Raw genomic sequence first — 22419 nt, forward strand, 5'->3', positions numbered from 1 at the left:
TGAGTCAAAGGGAGGACCATAAGAAACCGAACAGTGTCGAATGAAAGTTGCGAATGGCAAATGAAGGGGAAAACCTGCTGCAGAGGGGTCCGGCACCACATGGGTGCTCACTCGATAGACTCTGGTTGATTCCCCTATTGTTGAAACTACCGATACTAGAAGGCCCTAGGAGAGCCACAAGGAAAAGGTCAAAGTGGTCATACAGGGGTCTAGAAAAAAAAACAGTACAGTCGAAAGTCTTTGACCGGCAGGTAATTGGAAAGCTAAGGGAGACAAATCCTGCATAGTGAGAAAGGAGAAGGAACTGTGTGTGTTGCAAGAATGAACCCGACGCAGGGATGCCGACAGCAAGGGGTGAAGCATGATGCCCCAATGAGCATTATGTTGACAAGAGTGAACCCGACGGAGGGATGTCCACAGTGGATTGTTTAAAAGACATTAAGACTTGTGAATAAAAGATGTAGTGAACCCGACAGAGGGAGGCTAAAATTCGAGAAGGGTCTGAGTCCAGAAGAGGGAGATCCAAGGGTGAAAAGCTATCAGCCAACGACTTGCGAATACCACAGGCAAAGTTCACTTTGAATAACCTTCAAGAAGGGCCTGAGCCGGGAAGAGGGGGATCCAAGGGTGAAAAGCCATCACCCAACGAGTTGTGAATGCAGCAGGTGAAATCTTGCGAATAAAAGCCATAGTGAACCCGACGTAGAGAGGCTGACATTCGAGAGGGGTCTGAGCCCAGAAGAGGGGAATCCAGGGGTGAAATGCCATCACCCAACATACAGATGAAAAGGAACTTTTTGTTTTATTATTTTGAACCCATCAGATCCTCGGATACTTTTGGTAGAAAAGAGACTTAACCACCGAAGATCCTGATACCTGAAAATGGAACTAAAGTCTTGTGCTGCGAAAGCTCGAGAGTGTGCAAAGCTCAGGATTGCCAGCTTGTCCCATGCTCAAAACGTGGGGAAGGAAGACCCCTGGCTATAACATCCTGATTTATCATTTGTGAACACTTCTTTCTTTCTTGTAAACACTATCCCACATTCTTTTTGTATTTAGTTGTAAGGATTGGCAATAGTTTTTATTTTAGTATAGGCCCTTTTATTTGACAAGATGCCACTAGGACTGCCTAGATTAGGTGTTTTTCCAACCTGCCTACACAGTTTAATAAACACGGCTTAAACTGTGATCACTTGTGTCGGTCTTTACTGTTGCCACTATGAGTTCCTTACAGTACTTTTGACTTTTTGCTCCCTGTTCTGACACATTTGCATATTTCTTTGCACATCCTTTCTTTTCCTTCTTTTGTGTCTTGATATTTTGTGATACATTGGATTTGTGTATTTCATTTGTTGTTTTAACATGTATGTGTCCAAGCCAGCAGTTTGCGGCTACATGAAATTACTAACAAAGATATATATTGATCATTTTCTCGTATTGGACTTGACCCTCACTTCCCTCTTGTTGTTGGAGTGATATGTATTTGGCCCAGGAAATTAGGGTTGTATGGGCTTGCCTACTTTATGTTTTTGGCCCTAAGAAACACATCAGCAATCACAAGGAGAATGCCATTTCTATGCAAATATTACACTCACCATGGGCCTCATTATGAGATTGGCAGTAACCCGCAGGTGCGGCCGGCAAATTGCTGCCAACCCTGTAATAACGCTTCCGGCACCTGGCTTCCCGGTGCCAGTGGGACATTACAAGCCCCGGTGGCCTGGGTAATCAGGCACCGGAAAGTAAGTCCCCATTTCCATACAGGCATTGCAAACATGACACTGCCAACACATTGAATTTGCCCCCCTTCTGTCCCTCCCATGCAGGTGATGCTGGATACCCCTTGATGCCATGGCCGATGACCCCCCATCAGGCAACCACAGGACCAGCACGAGCAAAACTACAACCTTGCTCACATCAGGACACAGTGCACAATAGAACAGACATTTGGGTTGTTGAAGGCAAGGTTCCGCTGCCTCAGCAGATCAGGGGGGTGCACTCATGTACAGCCCTGTGAAGGTGAGCAGGATAGTCCTGAGCTGTGCCATGTTGCACAACATGTGCATCAGGTGCAACATACCACATTCCCCAGTCATGGACATGCACCCGGCACAGGTGGGGGAGGAGAGTGACAGTGAGGATGAACTGCCATTGCCACATCGCTGTGATGCAAAGGATGGCCGTGATGCACGCTATGCATTAATCAACCGCTACTTCTGAGCACATCACACATGCACATGGCCTAGGCCATCAACCACAATCTGCACTGTACACGGAATAAATCTCACTAAAAATGAATGTCCAGTCATGATTTCTATGCAACACCAAGTGTAATGAAAGGAATTAAATGCAATAACAGGTGAACCAACAACCCCCTCCCCAACTATCCCTCCCCACAGCCCCTCCCCAACTATCCCTCCCCACTCCCCCTCCCCAACTATCCCTCCCCACACCCTCTCCCCAACTATCGCTCCCCATTCCTCCAGCTCAAATTGTGTTACGTTGTCCATGAAGTCTCAGTCCAAGACACGCTCATTGCACATGTTGGTCCTTGGCCTATTTAAGGGCACCGCTGGCCACCTAGCCTGCCACTGTGTTGTGTGGCTGACAGGTGCATCGACCTTCGCCTTGGGCTGCCATGGATGGAATTGGCGGGCATGGAGCTTGTGGATGCCATGTGTGTCGGGTCACTGGCCCGTCTATCCAGGGCCACCTAACGGGACATTGCCATGGACTCTGCCATGGTGGACATAATGCTGTTCCCCTTACGGACCCCTCTTGCCATCAGTACAATGGCAGATGTGGCACGTCCAAGGGCACATGCAGTGTGACGCCCAGTGGCCTACACACTTTCCCTCATCATCTGGGCTTTGGTGCATAAGAGGCCTGCCTCCCCACGCATCAGGTGTGCATCTTAAAGGTGCTGCCGCACTAGGGAAGTTAAGGCTTCCTGCCATTCCTACATGCGGCGTAGACAGCCGTCCATGTCCCTGACACTGGAGAATGGCGGACATTGTGGACTGGTGAGGTTCGTCGGGCTGAAATTAGGCCGCTCATAGCAGGTGTGGTCGGTGGTGTCCCCCGTGGTGTCTCCAGCATTATCGGCAGCCTCCTCTGCACTGGATTCATGTCCATGTGCATGTGGCTGCTGTGGTAGGGTTAATGTCCTTCCTCCTGCTGCTTGCCTTGCAGGCAATTGCGGCACTGTAGGTGGTGCAGCATGTATGCCTCCGGCAGCGGTAGATACCACTGCAGGTGGTGCAGCCTGGATGCACAGGGCAGCACTAGTTACCGCTGCAGGTGGTGCTGTCTGGGTTGGGGGGCAGTTGTGGCAGTGGTCGCTGCAGTGTCCTGAGTGGTGGTGGTGGTCCGTGCAGTATGGCGCTGTCGCCGACTAGTGCCCCTTGAGGTGCCTGGTTGGCCTCCATCATTATCAGATGATGTGCCTGAGAGGGTAGAAAGGCATGATGTTAGGGACCAGTGTGGATACAAGATGCACTGATACATGCAATATGTTGGTGTGGGCGTACTGTGGTGGGGACATGGCGTGGTATCATGGCACTTGCAGGGTACAGTGGTAGTAGGGGGCTGTCGGACCATGGGGTGTTGGAGCGGGAAGGGGATTTTGGATCGGGCAAGGCTGGGCTTGATGGCTGACCCAGTTGCAGGTCCAGTATGTGCATTTGTGGTCTTTGGTAGGCCTGGCAGGGACATGGAGGCCAATTGCCATTGTGTGGGAGGGTGGTCATGTGTGGGTGGAACTGAGGGTCAGCATTGCCAGGTTCTGGTGGCAGTGGCAGCACGGCAGGCACACATGCAGTACGCAGTGGCAGGGTGATGTGTGTCTGTGTCGGCGCAGATGCTTGTACACTTGGCAGTACAGGGTGCCGGTGCAGTGTTCAACATACATTTCTGGCATGGGTCATTGTTAGGGGGCCAGGCTGTATGTCGACAACTGCGACCTGGGTGTTGGTTCCGGTAGGGGTGGGGGGGCAAGTAGGGCGCTTTCTGGGGAATGTGGACAGTGCAATTCCCATTTCTGTGATGTGTTGATGCAGTGGTGGGATTTGGGTGGCCAGGGCTGATGTTCATTACATTGGGGTTACGTGTACTCACAGGCCAATTCAGGTGTCCCCGCCTCTGCAGCGCCAACCCATTCAATCGACTCCATGTGCAGCACACTGCTGCACTTCTCCTCCCAGGGCATTAGACATATTGGCGAGGAGAGACCGCAACCTGTGCCCACGCTCTGTCTCTGGTGTGCTGAGAGGAGGTTCCAGATCCTCAGGCAGAGGTCGTCCCAGTGCTTGTGGCAATCTCAGACCATGCGTTGGGTTGTCCCCACTGCTGACACCTTCTGTGCCACTTCCTAACATATGGACTTTTTGCGCAGTTGGGTTTGGCGGCGCTGGTCAGTGGAGAACAACTCCCCTGCATTCAGGACAATGGTGTCTGCAAGCATGTGCACCTCTGCCTCCGAGAAGCGCGGCTTGCGCTGCCGGATCTCACAGACACGAGACGTCACGGTGCTTATAGTGTTTTTTGAGTCAGGAAGGGTGGATGTCACCTGGGAGTTGCAGATTTCAATGGATTGTGTTTTTATAATGGCCGCCGGCCTGTTTCCTGTTCCGGCCATCACTTTGTTTCCGGTCACGGTATTTGCAGCGCCGCTGTTTCAGGGTTTCGCTGGGTCTGGCATTGCGTTGCTGGATCCGGGGGCACCGGCACCAAGGGTAACGGTGTTGGCAGTTTTAGACCCTTTACACAGTGTTTCCGTGATGCAGGTGCCACCCTTTCCAGCATGCTGGAATGCGCGCACCCGACAGCCCGTAATGTTAATTTTTTTCCGGAACCATGGGTTGCTGGAAACGGTGAGACCGGCATCACAGAAACTATGGATTTTTACCACCAAATTAGTAGTGAGGCCTCATTTCCCTCCAATTTCTTGTAGGGAAAGTGTTGCCTTCAGAAACATGCTTGAGGTAACTCATATACTTCACCTGCAATGTTACCATTGAACAGTGTGGAAAAATAGGCAGCAAGTACTTTACTGACAAAAAAGTTACAATAACTGATTAACCACCCACCAAAAATGAACTGCACTACCGAACTCTGAATGACCCCTATGGTTTTTAACTGGACCCAAAATTAAACTAACTCAACTGCACTCAATTTCAAACTAATACTGATGCTTGACACAAGAGTTTCGATGGTAGTTGATTAACATACTGAGCTAAAGAAGAGGTGCTGGAACCAGAAGTGTTGCTATGTGAAGATGGGGGGCGGGAGCTTAAAGCCCTGGGTCTTTTGGTTGTAGCCCTGCATAGTTTTGTGTCCCCATTCAGTTGGGGCCTCTGCTGACCCCAGATTCCACTGCAAGCAAAGGTGCCAAAATGAGGGACACAGAGAACAGGAGAAAGTGATGCTTCTTTTATTCTCTTTCTCACTTTCTGCCGCGAACGTCGCAAAACATCACTGCGCATGCGCAAGCAAGTCCATTGGTTACAGCCGGCATGATGTGGAACCTCATCACGCCACGTTAACTGTGTCCATGCAGGACACGACATCTCTCCCTCTCTGGGAAAACAGAAATCACGCTACTTACAGTTAGTCTCATATTTCCTCAATCAGGCCTTGTGATGCATCGCTTTGGTCTCGTAGCCATCATCATGGACTGCCCAGGCTATGTCAAAACAGCATCCTCATTTCCTGACCTTTCTTGACCACCTTCCTCAACACTCTCCTTCCCGGGGACCCTTGTCCCCTGTTTACAGTGTTGACGACTTTGCTCCCTGCTTCTCGTCAGCATATCTTTTGATCTCGCTTTTCCTGGCCGCATCCTCGGCCTGCAGCGCTGTGAGGTCATTTTCCTGCAGCTCTTCTCTGTAAGACAGTCTTGTTTTCACTTTTCTTTGAAACACAAGCTCTGATGAGCATCTTCCTGTTGTTCCATGTGGCGAATTTCTGTAATCTCTGAGCATGTTGCATACAGCTTGATTTAGCGGCACCTGACTCCGCTCATTTAGTTGCAATACTTTCTTTATGCTTCGCATACATTTCTCAATCATTCCGTTGGCTTGCGTCACAACTGTGTGATCTTCCGATGACGTATGCCCATGTGACTCATGAATCGTGCAATCTCCAGACTGCTAAACGGCAGCCCATTGTCAGATTTTAATATCTCAGGAATGCCTCAAGCCGTGAAGATAATGTCCAATTCAGGCATGACAGTGCTAGCTGCTGTGGATGAGATCACCTGTACAAGAAGGAAACCGAGAGAATTCATCCATTACCACCATCCAGTACTTTCCACCACCAAATGGTCCAAAGAAGTCAGCCGCAACATGTGTCCACAGAGCCTCTGGCAATTCTTCCATTCCGAGTGGTTCCGGGTTGTCGGGTTTCGACGTGCATTGACGTAGATTACATCTTTTTACAGTGCTTTCCACCAAGTCAATCCCTGGGAACCACATGGTGTCTCTTATTTGTCGCTTGGTGCCCATGCCTCGATGCCCTTCATGTGCCAGTTCCACTACTTGCTGTCATAGGTTTGTAGGTATAATGATCCGCCTCCCACACATAACAAGGCCTTCTGCGGTAACTGACAGCTCATCTTTCACCTGTCCGAAAGCTTGCATTTCTTACTTAGTAGCCTCTTGGTTTCCTTGTGCGTATTCTAAATCACTGTCTCTCGACCTTCGAGATGTTATGAGTTCATTCACCTTCTGCAGTATCCTGTCACTCATGATGTGATCTCTCACCATGCTTGCCATAAGTGGCTTTGGAGGTCCTTGCTGAGCGAGGATATTTATGTATTCCTCCGCCATGGACGGGTCACGGTCTTGTTTCACAAGTGGATGCCAAGACATAAAGTCTGCCGGGTTGTATTCTTTTCCTGACCTATGAATGATTGTGAAGTTGAAGTCTTGCCACCTTAACCCCCACCTCTCAATCCTAGGAGCCATTATACACTGAGGGTCTCCATAGATCGTGACCAGGGCTTGGTGATCAGTAACAACTGGGAACGGTTTTCCTAGCAGGAACATCTGAAAGTGTTCACACGCCCAGACGACTGCCAGCCCCTCTTTTTCTGGCTGTGAGTATTTTCATTCGACGTCTGTTAGCCTTTTGGAGGCACTGGTGACAATGGCCCTAGGGCTGTGTCTGCCAGGCTTGTGCTTTGCCAAGATGGGCCCAAACCTACCAGGCTTGCCTCTACCGTTAGGTTAGAGCATTTAGCCAGGTCAAAATAGGCCATGCACTGAGCAGATCCAATGTCTTTCTTTATCTGTCCTTTACAGGATCGGTCCCACTGAAACTCTTTGCCTTGCTTGGTGAGTTCTCTTAATGGTGCTCTGATGGTAGCAACGTCCTTCAGGTATTTACTGCAGTAGCTGGCCATCCCCAGAAATGACCTTACATCGCTCACATCTTTTCAATCGCGGTTACTTTTCCAGGATCAGGACTCATTCCCTCTTGCGAAAACACATGTCAAAAGAATTTGAGGTGTTTCTTGTGAAACGCCCACTTTTCAGCATTAGCCCCGCCTGAGAGAGAGCCAGACACACCTGATGCAACGCTCGATCATGTTGCTCAAGGTTCACTAGAAAAACTAAACTATTGTTGCTGTAGTTGATGCAGTTCTTTATGTGCCAAATTACCCTTCTAATGCTCTCCTGGAAGATTTCGGCAGCCGATGATATCCCAAAGCTTAACCGCTTATATCAGAATAAGCCTTTGTGAGTTTCAAATGTTGTTATGTAGCGTGATTGTTCGTCTAATTGTATCTGGTGGTCTCCTTTGTAGAGATCAAGCTTAGTGAACACGTTGGCTCCATTTAGCATGTTAATCATGTCATACAGATGCATGCCAGGATGCCGCACTCGTTGAATTGCTTTGTTGGACTGGCGCATGTCGACATACAGACACATCTTATCGAATGATCCTTGCTTCGGCACTGCCACCACATGCGAGACCCACAGGGTTGGACCACAGGCAGGTTCTATGATGTCCTCCGTCAACAGGCACCAAATCTCTTTCTCTACTTGTGGCTGTACGTGAATGGGTATTCACCGGGGTGTTGCGCTACTGGAGGTACTGACCCATCTATGTGAAGGGTGACTGGGTCTCCTTTCAAGCATCCAATTCCTTTGAATAGTTCTGGAAATCATTGTATCACTGAGACTCCATGTTGCATTGTGGACATCCTGGCGGCAATCTTCATCTCAAGGGCTGCGGTCTGCCTAGCAAATTACTTCCCGGCACTTCTCCTTGAAAGACATGCAACTCTGCCATGGCTCGTCACCCTTTGTAGTTCAGTTGCATCAAGAACTTTCCACAATTTCAAACTGGACCCGGGGCGGCCGAGTGGAATACTTCCAGATCTGACGGTATCAATTTCGGCGGATGTGCCATCTTGTGAAATTCGGATATGCACATAATGTTCAGAGCAGCTCCTGTGTCGATGACAAACTTGGCAGTGTGTTGACCTACTTGGATGTCGATGTCTCCTTCCGGAGCAGTCACCACATCATTCATCATATATGCATATTCATGCTGGCTTTTTTCCTGCACTGGTGGGGGTGATGGTGTTCGTCTGGTGATTTGCCAAACGTGGCTTACCAAATCTCTCCTCACATTGGTGTCTCTTCTGGGACCTTGAGTGCGTATACTGTACTCCGGTCTGGCCCCGTCATTGCTACCTCCTTGCGCCCTGTTCGGCGGCGCATTACATACTCTCGCTGTATCGTTTTCCCATCCACCGTTGGTGCACTTCTGTCCAAAAGCAGGGAATTGTGTTCCTTTCTCATGTGGAAATGGCAAACCACACCTATAACACTTTCCAGTGGTGCCACATCTTCTTGATGGGGCGTTGCCAAAGTTGTTGTTTCTCCCACCACGACTGACGTGGTACACTTGCTCTTTTAGCTGTCCTTTGCTTGTCTCTATCTGCGTAGCGTGGGAGTCTGCTCTCGCTTCCGTCTGTGCCATTTGTAGAATGGTGACGAGGGGAAGAGGTTTGCAGAGTAGTTTCTTCCTAAAGGTGGACGATAAGCGCAAGTCCATTGGTTACAGCAGGCGTGACGAGGAGCCTCGCCACGCCACGTTAACCGTGTCCATGCTGGACACGACAGATAGATGCTATGGGGCTACAACCAAAAGGCTAGCTAGCCCAGAGTCCTGGCAGTCCTGCAATTAGCATAGCCCCAGATCTTTTCCAGACCTAGCAACACCCCTGGCTGGAAGAATATAAAAAAAGTTATACACTGGCATGGCTTAAGGATATATGAAGCAAAATACACTGAAACGATCCAAAGGAATTTTCAGTGAGCTAATTTTTTCCAGTTAAGAGCTGTAAGTATGCATTCCTTACAAATGTAAACAATGCCAAACCGGGAACATACATCAGGAATCAAATGCATGAGGCGGGAAGCGTTCTTGCTAAATGGAAGAGATACAAGAAAAGGCTGCGCTAAACTTACTTCCATACATTGGAAATTATTTAATTTGCCATGGAGCCTGTTGCAAAAAATGCATGCGATTTCCCTTGGTGTAACACAAACAAAAGTGCTGGTGCAAACAGCCCTGTACTGAGAGTGGGCCACTACAAGACTGCTTGGCAGAAAGATAGTAACAAACATCACAATGCTCTGCTTGTTGTGATGGACTGATAGTCATCTCTGATCGGCTAAACTGGAGAGGTTTGTAAAGGATTGGAGCCTAGCTATTCTATTATTTAACCAGATTATAAAGCAGAATAAAATAGACAAAAGCATCAACACAGAAGCAGAATGTAAAAAACCATGCCTTTAAAAACACCACCCAGCAAAACTCTCCCCAAGTTAAACAGCTCGACTGGCCCAATGGCCACTGCTTTAATAGAGATTTAGCGGCAGAGACAAGCAGAGGTGGGCAAGAGACACAGCAACCCAGCCCTGGTTGAAACGAATGCGTTACGTTCTGCTAACTTGGCTGCGCCTCTTACCTGTCTCTCCTGGTTCCTGCAGGTCCTCGTTAAGAAGATTATCCAGGGGTTTTGGGGTCGGGTAGGTGCAGGAAGGTAGCGAACCGGAGATGTAAGAACAGGAAGGTAGGTCCTCAAATCCACCTAGGGTAATAGAAAAGATAAATATAAATATAATACCCGCAGCCATGCAAAATAAACTGACACAATAAAGATGCCTGCCAGAATTCACTCTGAACACAGTCATTTCTTGTGTACTGATCTTTTGTATTCTTGTTGATATTTGAATCACCATGCCCAAGGTGGAGAAGGGCAAAGCCATAAAATAAATGTACACCATACGTTTAACCTTTTTTCTCTGTACAAAAACACTTATTGGTGGTAGCAAAAGAGAACTATAGGTCCCAAAATGTGGCCCTACAAGTGCTTTTCACAGTTCATTCAACTACATTTTCAAAATATATGTAGTTAAAAACCCTGCCCTAAATTGCTACAGTAACTACAAAAACACTTTAAATACATGAAAAGGCCGGTTTATGTCTTTTGTAAAATGCTGTGTGTACTTAGTGTTGTGTTGACCTTTTAAAAATATGTCTCATGACTTCGTCATCACTGATGATCAATAAGAGGAGCCTCAGCTGGCATATGTGCCAGAATGGCGCAGACTCCATGAATACCACTTCTGTCCCTATATTTCATTATTGGGCCTGCAGGCTGATGCTGTGTGATCACGGTACTACAGTCACCACTGATCTGGGTGCCCAGAGATCAGCATGTGTAACCTGGCAGCCCCCAGGTCATTGTCCTGCTGTGTGACCACAGCCCAGTTGCTAGCCCAGGAGCCCCGACAACTGATGTCTTGCCTTGTGAACATGCCATCAGGGTGATCCTTGCAACTGTCCAAGTCTATGTGCCCACAGCAATATGGTTATATGCTGGGTGCCCCCAGAAACTGTCTGACTGGCCGGTATGCCCACAAGCCAGTCACAACAATGGCGACAAGGGACTCGACCCTGCAGTGTTGATGGGCCCGCCCGGGTGATCAGAGCGGTTTAGGTTGATTACATCACAACCAATTTGATCGTAGGATACCACTGCGCAAAACAAACGCTCCTCAACCCTTTATCGTAAACAGAAAGAGAACCGATATATTGCTATTTTTGAACTGACATTTTACGATACTGTCAAATTCCACATGATGCCAGCATTGCACATATAATGGTGCCTTTGTGTGGAATTTGACATTATCGTTTGCTCCCACTACATTGTCAATAATGATTACCCAACATCCAATGGAAGCAGGGGACACCCCTGCTGCCCCCAATCCCATTATACCGTACAGGGGAGCAGGGAAACCCATCGCAACCCGCGCACCCTTGTACCATAGAATAATCAAAATTAAAGTTGTGTGATGAAAAACATTTCAGCCATAATGTCACACATGATCAGAAATATTCTATATAATCTCCCAATCCCATCAGAGGTTGGGAAGAAAGCATTTTCTGTGCTCCATACTTCGAGATGGCAAAAAATTAAGATAGTGTCCCCTGGTGAGCCCAGGCCAAGAGGCGGTGAAGTAGTCTTGCCCCTTGGCCAGAGCTAAAGGAGAAGTCACGCAACCACAGTTAACGTCCTTGCGCCATGAATCCGACAATTGAAATATTTGCCAGTGAATGGTAATATGTATACAGCGACTAGGTTGACTGGCTGTATACCTGCAGTTCCTGGTTGAAGTTGCCTAGCACCCAGTGGTAAGAAACAGTGTGAGGTTGTGAGGTGCATAGCTCTGGCCCTCCTTTTTCCATCTCCTGGAAACTGGACTTTGCCTGCAGGGCAGTAGATCATCCAGCTCCCAACGGTTCTGGCAATGGCTGTCTGATTACGGCTAGGCAAAGAGAAGGTGTACCACAACCTCCCGGAAGTTGCGGTGCAGTCACTGAAGAAAAGCAAGAGCGTTAGTGGCCTGGTTTGGCCCACAATACTGAACCAAGCTGCTCCATCAGAGTTCAGCGCCAGAGCACTGGGTTGTGCTGCTCTGCCTTGGACAGGAGGACGCGCCTTCAGTGGCCGCCGTGCTTCAGAGCTCTTGCGACCTGTTAAAGGCACCCATGTTCTCAGATACAAGAATTCACTGCTCTGTGTGAGAAACCTGAGGGTATTCTCCCGAGTAGACCTCGAGAATCCCTTATTCAGGTGGCCAGGGAACGGGCGGCGCTCTCAGATCCCAATCCTGGGGCTGGACGAGCAAGGGAGGATCACCTGGGTAGGGGAGCCCGGGGTTATGCTTGGAGGAATCCTCCAGGAGAGACGTGATATTCTACCAGGGACGACGCCCCTGAAGCTTTTTTTGGTTATTCTGCATCCACATCCCTTCCAACCAAAGAAGCTCCCTTAATAACATCCTGCCACCCCGACAACTCCGGTAGACCAACTAGGAACCCTGTTATCCACAAAAACCACAACTCCCAGAGTCAAAGTTTTCCTGTTTTCCACTCGAATACTCCCAACCATTCTTCTCCACGTCCCTGTGATTATTCGTTCCCGAACACCTTATCTACCTTGACAAAACCCTACCAATCCCATCCCTCCGATTATCATTTCCTGCATTCCCAACCTGCTCAGATAAAACACTACCGGTCCCACAAACCCCCCTATTTATTTTCTGACAATAATCGTGGTCATTCCCGTTTGTTCCACACACCCTACAACACCTCTTCCTCTCTATACCCACCTCTACCCCTTTCCAACACAAACACCTTTGCACAACACAAAAGACAACACACTAATTCTAGAGCTGTTCACCTGACATGTTCCAACCTAAGGGTCAGGCGAAGTCAGGCTATTGACCAAAATCACACACACACACCTGACGGCCCTTTCCTTTCCCCACAGGGATAAAAGGTGGAGCACAAGAGCGCAATACGAGCAAGGCAGTCCGCACAACGTAAGAGCTAACTCAGCATGGCAGTTCAAGAGGAGGTGAAAGACGGCTCAGACTGAGGGGATGACAAGGAGAGAAGTGACCTTGCCCTTTCCGAGCCAGGCCTGGGAAACCTCTGCAAACGGAAACATAAAACCGCAAACAAAGAACAGCGTGTGTTGCAGCAGATGTCTTTGGTACTCGAGACCCTCCTCCGTTGATAACCAAGCCGGGGAAGGACGTCGGTCTAGGTGGTGCCAACCGTGACTCCAAGGATAAAGAAAGGCAAGTGGTTGATCACAGCTGGTGGTTTCAGGGGAGAATCGATAGGAAAACCGAACTGTGTTGAACGAAAAGTAGCCAACTTCTAATTTAAACTTTGAGAAGCTAAAGAGGGGGAAAACCAGCAACAGAGGAGGGCGGCACCACGTGGGTGCTCAGGCAGGAAACTCTGGGTGATTACCCGATGGTAGAAAGACTATCGTAACCAGAAGCCATTGGGAAGACGCAAGAAGAGGTCAAAGTGGTCATAGAGGGGTCTTGTAAAATCCTCTGTACCGTTGAAAGTCTTTAACTGGCAGATAACTGCAAAAGCTAAGGGAAGTGAATCCTGCATGGTGAACATTAATACATGAACTGTATTTTGTAAAGATTAGCAAGAGTGAACCCGGCGGAGGGATGCTAACGAGAAGGGGCGAAGTCTAAATTCCTGTGATGAATTGTCTAGAACTATCGGCGACAGTGAACCTGGCAGAGGGAAGCCAACAATCAAAAGGTGGCGAGAGTGAACCCGGCAGAGGGAAACCAGTAACGAGGGGCAAAGCCCAAAAACATATTTAAAAAGACATTAAGATTTGTGAAAGCAAGAAATATTGCAAGACAAGGGGAAGGAAAGTATTTGTTGAGTATCATATTGTGAAGGGTCTGCGTCTGGAAGAGGGGGATCCAGGGGTGAAGCCATCACCCGAAGTATACGTGAAGCACAACTTTGTGTTTGTGTAACGCTCACCTGACTCCCACGGAGGCGCTGGTCTAGTCTGGGTTGCTGTGGCCTCTTCTAGCGTGATGCACAGAACTCAGAACACCGACTGAACAGGACCCTCAAATCTTGCTTGTCTGGCCCGTAGGAATATCCTTCTGCAGATGAGAAAGGGGATTAACAGTCTGCAGAATAGTGTGCTTGCTCCCCCCTTCCCCCCTTCGTTCTTCTCTAACTTCCTCCGAAATCCCCGGTTGAAGCTCACCTTATGGTTTGAAAGGATGAACTCTCCATCCTGCATCTGGTGCAGGGGTGCGTGTTTGTCCAGTTACTTCACTGGTTTTCAGAATGGCGCTGGCAAAATCCACTTGACTTTTCCGAGCGGAATGCGGTAAGTATGAAGATTACAAAAGTTCAAGTGTTGAGCCTCCTTTTCTGTTGCCTTCCTAACCTGTGATCTGTCCTTTATTTCAGGTGCAGAATGAAGGCGATGCGTTGAGGGATTGACTTGCCGATGGTAAACTCAGGTGAGTTAGCGATGGGGGTGATCCCTCTTAATGTCTTTATATTCCTCCAGTAATGTCTTTTGTTCTTTCCCCATAGGGGCCGAGGTGCGGTACCTGCCAACGAAGCGGCGCCGACCCGAAATGAGGAATGATCCACCAACAGAAGACCGGTAAGTGTTGTGGCGGAAAATTAGGCTTTCCTCATATGTTCCTTCTGCTCACCTTTTGTCTCTTCTTCTCTCCCCTATGCGCAGAGATGTGGCGACCGGTGCAGACAGTCGCGGTGGAGCCAGAAGAACTCCCGAGGACAGGTGAGTGAAGCGCGGCGCTGCAGCGAGCAACGCGGTGCTTTTAAATGAAAGTCTTTTCTCAGGAACGCTGGTGTGAAGGTTCCGGATGCAGGTAAGAAGTTTGATAAAATTCTTGGTTTTCACCTTTCTCTTCTCTTCTTTCCTTACAGGTTTTCCAGGAACGAGACGGGCGTGGCTAGAGACCAGATGCAGGAGCAGACACGGTGAGCGTTCAGCTGCTTGGATGCAGAACAATGCGAAGCGTGAGCTACTGTCTGGGCGTGGCTTAAATAGCGCCCAAAGTAGTTCCAGGTAAGTATCCTTCCCTGGCCACGCCCGAGTGGCAAAATAGTCCTAATGAACAAATAGTCCCTTTCTGGTCTCATTGAGGCCTGAATCTTGCAGCATGGTCTGCATCAGGTAAGTGCACAAAACACCTTCCTTTATGAGCCTGGCGCCTATGGCGCCAGGACTGATGTCCAACATGAGCCTGGCGCCAAAGGCACCAGGACAGAGTCCAAAGAGCCCCTATAAGGGGACGCTGGGCTTTTACCCGGGGGCATGATGCCTGCTCCCGGGGGTGCTGGGCCTGGCCTGGTGCTCCGGGGGTAGGCATCATGACAGCACTCCCCCCCCAAGGCCCCTCCCAAGGTTGTTCCCTCTGGAGGTTTCGGTTTGTTTGGGAAATTCCGATGGAACCTTTTTACCATCCGAGGTGCATGTACGTGGTCGCTGGGTTTCCAAGACCTTTCCTGAGGCCTGTACCCTTTCCAATCAATTAGATAGAAAAGTTTTGATTTTGAGATCTTAGAATCCAAAATGTTCTTCACCTCGAATTCAGGATCCCCATCTATCTGGATTGGTTCTGGTGGCTTTATTAATCTGGTTCCTGGTTGCACTGGTTTCAAAAGTGACACATGAAAAACAGGGTGAATCCGCATGTTAGCTGGTAGATCGAGCTTGACCTCCACTGGGTTAATTACAGCTTTGATCGAGTAAGGGCCCAAATACCTTGGATTAAAAGTTCGAGGTCCCTTGAGCATTAAGTGTTTGGTAGCCAACCATACTTGATCCCCTATTTGGTATGGAGGCGCCTCACTCTGATGCAGATCCGCATTCTTTTTGTATTTCCCTTTCGCTTGTTGCAAATGTGCAGTTGCATCCTTGAAGGCTTGAGTTATCGTGGAATGCAAATGGTCCATTGCGGGCATTTCAAGGCTCAGAGGTGAGTCCAGGTCTGAAGTACAATGTGATGTCCATATAGGGTATAAAAGGGGCTTTGTCCAGTTCCAGAGTGTACCGAGTTATTGTATGCATATTCGGCCACCGATAAAATATCCTTCCAATTACCCTCCGATTGGTGCAACATACATCGTAGGTATTGTTCAAGGGTCTGGTTCGTTCTCTCCGTCTTACCATCGGTCTGTGGGTGGTGGCTGGTTGAGAGTCTTACGTCGATTTGTGCCAGTTGACAACACTTCCTCCAAAAAATGAGAAATAAACTGGCTTCCCCGGTCAGAGACTAGTATGGACGGGAATCCATGCAAACGGATGATATTTTCAAGGAATTCCAGAAGCTGAAGGTAATCCTTTCAACGGAATAAAATGGGCCATCTTGGAAAATAAATCCACCACAACCAGAATAGTATTGTATCCATTACAAGGGGGCAGATCCGTGATAAAATCTAATGACAAGGTGTGCCAAGGTGCTGGTGGAATGTCTAAAGGCTGAAGAAGACCGGCGGGTTTTGTCTTTTGGCCTTTGTTTTGGGCGCAAACTCCACAGGACATCACGAAAGATTTAATATCCTTTCGCCAGGAAGGCCACCAGAATTGTCGTTTAATTTTTTCCTCAGTTTTGGCAATGCCAGGATGTCCTTCCATCAGGGTATCATGATGACGGGAAATAACCAGTTCTTGCAATTCCTTTTCTGGCAGAAATAAGCGTGCTTGGAAGTAAGGTAGGCCATCGTTGACCGAAAAGTAAGACCCCCTTTGGATCCAATCCTGCAAGGCTGTAGAGTCCAGGAGTTGTTTTACCCGTGCTTGAATGTCTTCAAGGGTTTGTAAAGAGGTTATCCCCAAAATTCTTTGTTCAGGAATTATTGGCACAGGTTCTGAGTTTGTGTCTATTTCTCCCATTCCTATTCGAGATAGCGCGTCCGCTTTGCCATTCTTACAGCCGGGGCGGTAAGTGATTACAAAATCGAACTCAGCAAAGAACAAAGCCCATCGAAGCTGACGTGACGATTGAGCCTTGGCAGTTTTTAAATATTGTAAGTTTCGGTGATCAGTGATCACGGTGATGGTATGCCTGGCGCCAAGAAGATAATGCCGCCAAGCCTTAAAGGCGGACTTAATGGCTAATAATTCCTTGTCGGTGATTGCATAATTTACCTCAGGCGGCGAGAACTTTCTGGACCAAAATGCTACGGGGTGCAGTTGGTTGGTTTCAGGGTCTCTCTGAGACAGGACAGCTCCCATGGCTAAGCTGGACGCGTCGGTTTCGACTATATATGGGAGATCGGGACGCAGGTGCTTCAAAATAGGTGCGGACGTGAATTTAGCTTTCAATTCCTGAAAGGCCTGTTCGGCTTCCTCGGTCCATTCGAAGCGTTTATTTTTCCGCAAGAGTGCAGTGATGAGTTGTACCACACGTGAAAATTCCGGGATAAATCTGCGATAAAAATTGGCAAAACCAAGCATGCTTTGGACACCTTTCACCGAACTAGGTGATGGCCATTTGAGGATGGCATCCACTTTTCGTGAGTCCATTCGGACCCCTTTAGGTGTCAGGATGAATCCAAGAAACTCAACCTCGGTGGTATGGAAAACGCACTTTTCCAGCTTTGCAAACAGTTTGTGCTGGCGCAATTTCTCAAGGACGGCCCTGACATGCTTTCTGTGATCAGATTCCGAAGAGGAGTACACAAGAATGTCATCGACATATACGACAACACAAACATCGATGAGTTCCCGAAGGACATCCTTCATGAAGAATTGGAAGGCAGCAGGCGCATTGCGCAACCCGAAAGGCATCACCTGGTATTCGAATAATCCATATTTTGTACGGAAGGCCGTTTTCCATTTGTCGCCTTCTTTTACTCGCACCAGATGATAAGCCCCCCGGAGATCTAACTTGGTGTATACGCAAGCGTCCTTCACCTGGTCAAGGAGTTCAGGGATCAGAGGCAGAGGGTAACGGTTTTTAACAGTTATGTGGTTCAATGCGCGGTAGTCGATACAAGTTCTAAGGTCGCCTTCTTTTTTGGGCACGAAGAACAAAGCCGAGGATGCCGGAGACTTTGACTGGCGAATGAAACCATTGGCTAGGTATTGATCTAAATATTGTCTCAAATGCAGATTCTCAGGCTCAGTAAGGGCATAAATCCTGCTACAAGGGGGTTGTGCACCGGGCACCAGATCGATTTGGCAATCGTACGATCTGTGGGGAGGTAACGTGTTGGCCTGTTCCTTTTGGAAGACGTCCTGAAAGTCTTGGTATTCCGGAGGTAGTTGCATGGAGACAGAGGTTACAGACGCTAGACTAATCTTCAGATTTTCTGGGTAGCAGGTTTGTGCCCAATCCGGGAAGGTTATTCTCTTCGCTCGCCAATCAATTCGAGGATTATGTGTCTCTAACCAAGGGATTCCGAGAATAACCTGAAAATGTGGAGCCTTGATTACATCAAACACAACTGCCTCCCGATGGCCGTCCGGACCTATAAGTGTCACCTCAGCAGTGGAATGTGTTACTGGTCCAGAGGCAATTTCGGTTCCATCGACTGTGGTGATGACATCTTTGCTGGTTTTAGGACGCAGAGGGAGGTTAATCCTAGAGACCAATTCACGATCCACATAATTTCCTATAGCCCCACTATCGATGTATGCCTTTATTGCATGCAACCGCTTAAGCTGTTCCGGATCTACGAGGACCATTGGCACAATGAAATGCGAGGACTGAGAGTTAGTTTTCAAGCTCGGCAAGCGGACCCCTACGCTTGTCGGGCGTGGTCGTTTCCCGAAACAGAGTCTTCATGGTTTTTATCAGCGGCTCCTACCACCTTCTTGGGCGGTTTTGCCGGGCAATCTCGTAGAAAGTGTCCAGAGGACCCACAATAAAGACATAATTGCATCTGCCGTCTTCTTTCACGTTCTTTTTGAGTTACAGGTCCTTTAACATAGGCTCAGAGACATCAGCACCCTTGGGGTTAGCGTGGGTCTTGACCAACACCCGGGTCTCAAACTTGGACCGATCTGCTTTTCTGTTTTGAAGTCTGTTTTGAAGGCATGATGCCTGCTCCCGGGGGTGCTGGGCCTGGCCTGGTGCTCCAGGGGTAGGCATCATGACAGTTTGTTTGTTGTGGAATCCATCATGCCCCATCAAGGGCAAGTGACTTTTCTTGAAAAGAGACTCTACCATGGAAGAATCTGATAGCTAGAACGGAAATGTCGGCTCGTGCTGAGAAAGCTTGAGCGTGTGCTGTGCCAGCTGGAACGGAAAAGTCAGCTTGTGCTGGGAAGGCTCGAGCGGGTGCTGTGCTCCAAAGTCCCACTTTGTCCCACGCTAAAAAACGTGGGAAAGGGAGACCTCAAGGCAATCACATCCTGATTTATTATTTGAACACTGTTTCCTTTATTTTGATACCCTGTCTCACACTCTTTCTATAATTAGTTGTAAGGAATCGGCAATAGGTTTTTCTTAGTATAGGCCCTTTTATTTTGAAACAATCCCAACAGGATTGCCTTATTTTTCAATTGTTGGTCGACTCTTGCTCCCAGCTTAGATTTAGGTTTAGGTTAGGTGTTTTTCCACCCTGCATTTATAGTTCAATAAACACCCTTGAACTGTGATCACTTCTGCCTGTCTTTACTGTTGCCACCATGAGTTCCTTACACCTGTCACAGGGCTCTGCTTCTTCAACCGCCAAAGTCAAATTGACTGTTTTCTGCCGAAGGGGAGAAAAGAAGCTGCCAATCCCAGCTGATATAACAATATAAACGGTTCCTGCCTAGGAGAGAAGAAGAGGTAAGTGAAACTCACATCCGGGGGAGGAGGCGCATTGCGTGGCCAGGACCGCTGCCTCATTGAGTACATAAGCTCCCGCCTGGGGTGAAGCAGCAGGGCATGCAAAGAATGCTGCTGCCACACCAGTTGATCACGCCTCCTGTCTTGGGGGAACCTTCCTTGCTTCTTCTCCTCCGTCATGGTCGGAGGGCGCGAAGTAGGCCCGATGCCTTCTTGAAACTTTGACGATCGCTGAACTTCACCCGATCCGCGCTGTCGGAAGTTGGAGAGAAGAGTATACAGGGTCTTTCAGAACAAAAATAGAACCTTTCTCAGAGCAAAACACAAAAAAAGTACATGTAGCTCGCAGAGCAAACTCGAGAACTCCCAACAATGAAGCGTGCATTAAAAATCTGAAGATGGCGGCCAGAGGAGGGCTTAAGGGAGGATCGTCATTGGATGGGGGCAGTATGACCCAGAGGACAGTGATAGGTTTATGGGAGGAATACAGTTTGTAAGTGAACATGAAACTGTTTTTCTTTTAGCGAGGATTCCCAGCCTGATGACGGGGAATATTCATGAGCATGTGAATCCATGCCAGATCCCATGCTGAAGAAGTGGATGGTATCCAAGTCACTGGTTATTGGTAATCATTTATTTTTGTCGTTTATGATTTATTTTGTTTTGTTGTTTAGTGTGAGGGCCAGCTTTGTGTATGTTAGGAGATTTTCCCTTAGAACCTAGAATAGGTAGGGAACTCCCCAGTAGAGTAGGCTTAGTTAGGTTTAATTTGCATTTTCTTTCATTAATAAAATGTCAAATACTGAGAAAACTACAAGCAGTTGTCTGCCTCACATTACTGACCCTTTACAGGATACACTGGTTAATCATGGCAAAACAGCTGACAAGGAGTCTTCAAGTGTCCAGTTTTTGAGAGTACCACAGTCCTACCCAAAATAACACTGGTTTTAATTGAGGCTCATTTACCAGGACTTGTATGCCAACCTCCATATGGTGAAGCACACTATGTGCACTTTCACGAAGTGAGAACAATCGCTTCAAAAATTATTTTCTCCTGTAACCACCGTGAAGGTGTCAAGAAATGAGTTAAAGGTGGTTTGCAAGGTTGTTTTGATTAAGTGCCCATAAGAAAGAGGGAGTGATTCTACAAACAAAAAGGTTTTCTATGTAAAAAGTATCAAGAGAGGTAATCCTGTTCTATTGTTATCTGGGTCCTTATAAGGGAAGTACTTTCCCCAGGTTTAACAAGTCTCTGTCCTCTTTCGGACTCCTTGCTCTGCCAACACATATGTTCCAAATTAAGTGGGGAACAGAAGTCCAAACCCTACACTTCAGAAGCCCTGTTAGCCCCGTAGCTAACCCTAGTTATCAAATAAATAAGGATTAAACGGTCCAGCCAACACAAAGTTCAAATATCTGGTTGTATAAGATTTTGTCCTTGGGTGTCTCTTACCTAAAGTACTTAAAGTTTGATGCAGGGCCGTCCCAGGGCCTGTATTCCTTCTTGTTTCTCATGGGGGTCATCTCTTCAGACCTGATCATTCTCTCAAGGTCTTGCTTGGACATGTCTCATGTTTTGCTGGTGATCTTTCTCTCTCTCTTAGACCTTAAATAGCCTTTGGTCGCTTTGGAGGTCTTTTCTTTAGACTGTTGGATTGTTCAGGATACTCCGTCTTCCTCAGACCTTTTATTTGGTTTGCAAGAGGTCTCTCTCTCAGAACTTGAGCAGCTTTAGGTGTTTCTGCAGGTGTCACCTGCCCATTGTCTGGAGGTCTTTCTGTAAAACCTTTGTTTACTCTTGTTCTTTGGAGATCTCTTGAATGGATTCCCCTCCCCATTCAGGATCCTTATACGACAATACGTTTATGGAAAATCTGCTCCGGGATACCTTTTCTATAAAATGGTGCGGGTTTAACTGGGAGGGCCTATATCTGGGTACCTCTCAGGCTTCTCTCTTTCTCCTAGGTGGCGGATGGTCTCCTGCTTTTCCTCTGATGGACCACTGCGCCAAGTGGTACCACAGCTGCCTTAAGTCAGACAGGGAGCTTGCTTTAATGCCTCTAGCAAGACATATACCTTAATTAACATAGCATTCTCTCTTCTGACAAGACAGTATTGTTCGGCTCATCTGCTTGAGTTTTGCTGATTCCCTCCTCCAGCTCATTTTATACACTGGGCTTGGTGGGTAGGGTAACAAGCAGTTCTGTGATTGGTTAGCCCGAGAAGGGTATCAGCCTTTTGGCTCATAACAGTTCTAAAACCAAAGAGCCCACTGCGCTATCGTCGTAGTGCATTTTACGTTGCTCTGGGGTGATCATAAACCTCCCGCATTGAAAGGGTCCTGATGGTCAGAGCATTCCTGTTTTGTTTCTCTATATCACTCCTAACCTGTTTCACCTTGAATCAGGAATGTGCTCTGTGCATCTGCTGTACAGCTGCCACATACTCGATCTGCTCTTGAATGCTACACGTTCTTGGGTTACATCGATAATGGGAGTGGTTCTTGTGTTTGCAAAAGTGGTTTGGTCTGCCACTATCTGTGGCCTGGGAGCCTGGTCATTATTCTGTCATGTCTCCCCACATTGGCAGAAGAACACTTCCTCGTCTGCAGGGTTGTCCGGAGCCCATGCAGTCCCAGCCCATTTACCTACTAAGTGGCACATCAGGTAGCAAATGGACTGATTCAATCTCCTGCATCAGGCCCCTCACAACATAGAATGGGGAGTGGGAC

At 48.0% G+C, this 22419-nt stretch overlaps 1 protein-coding gene across 3 annotated transcripts in view; it reads right to left on the reverse strand.

Moving 5' to 3' along the window:
- Positions 1–22419, reverse strand: part of LOC138453802 (zinc finger protein 777-like) — a 499705-nt gene that overhangs the window by 278886 nt on the left and 198400 nt on the right. For all 3 annotated transcript variants that reach the window (XM_069606974.1, XM_069606973.1, XM_069606972.1), the window contains exon 4: positions 9986–10108. In XM_069606974.1, the coding sequence (XP_069463075.1) occupies positions 9986–10108 (123 nt within the window). The remainder of the gene's footprint in view (positions 1–9985; positions 10109–22419) is intronic.

The sequence above is a fragment of the Ambystoma mexicanum genome, chromosome 4p (genome assembly GCF_040938575.1).
Source record: "Ambystoma mexicanum isolate Mex_15411 chromosome 4p, UKY_AmexF1_1, whole genome shotgun sequence".
Lineage (NCBI taxonomy): Eukaryota > Metazoa > Chordata > Amphibia > Caudata > Ambystomatidae > Ambystoma > Ambystoma mexicanum.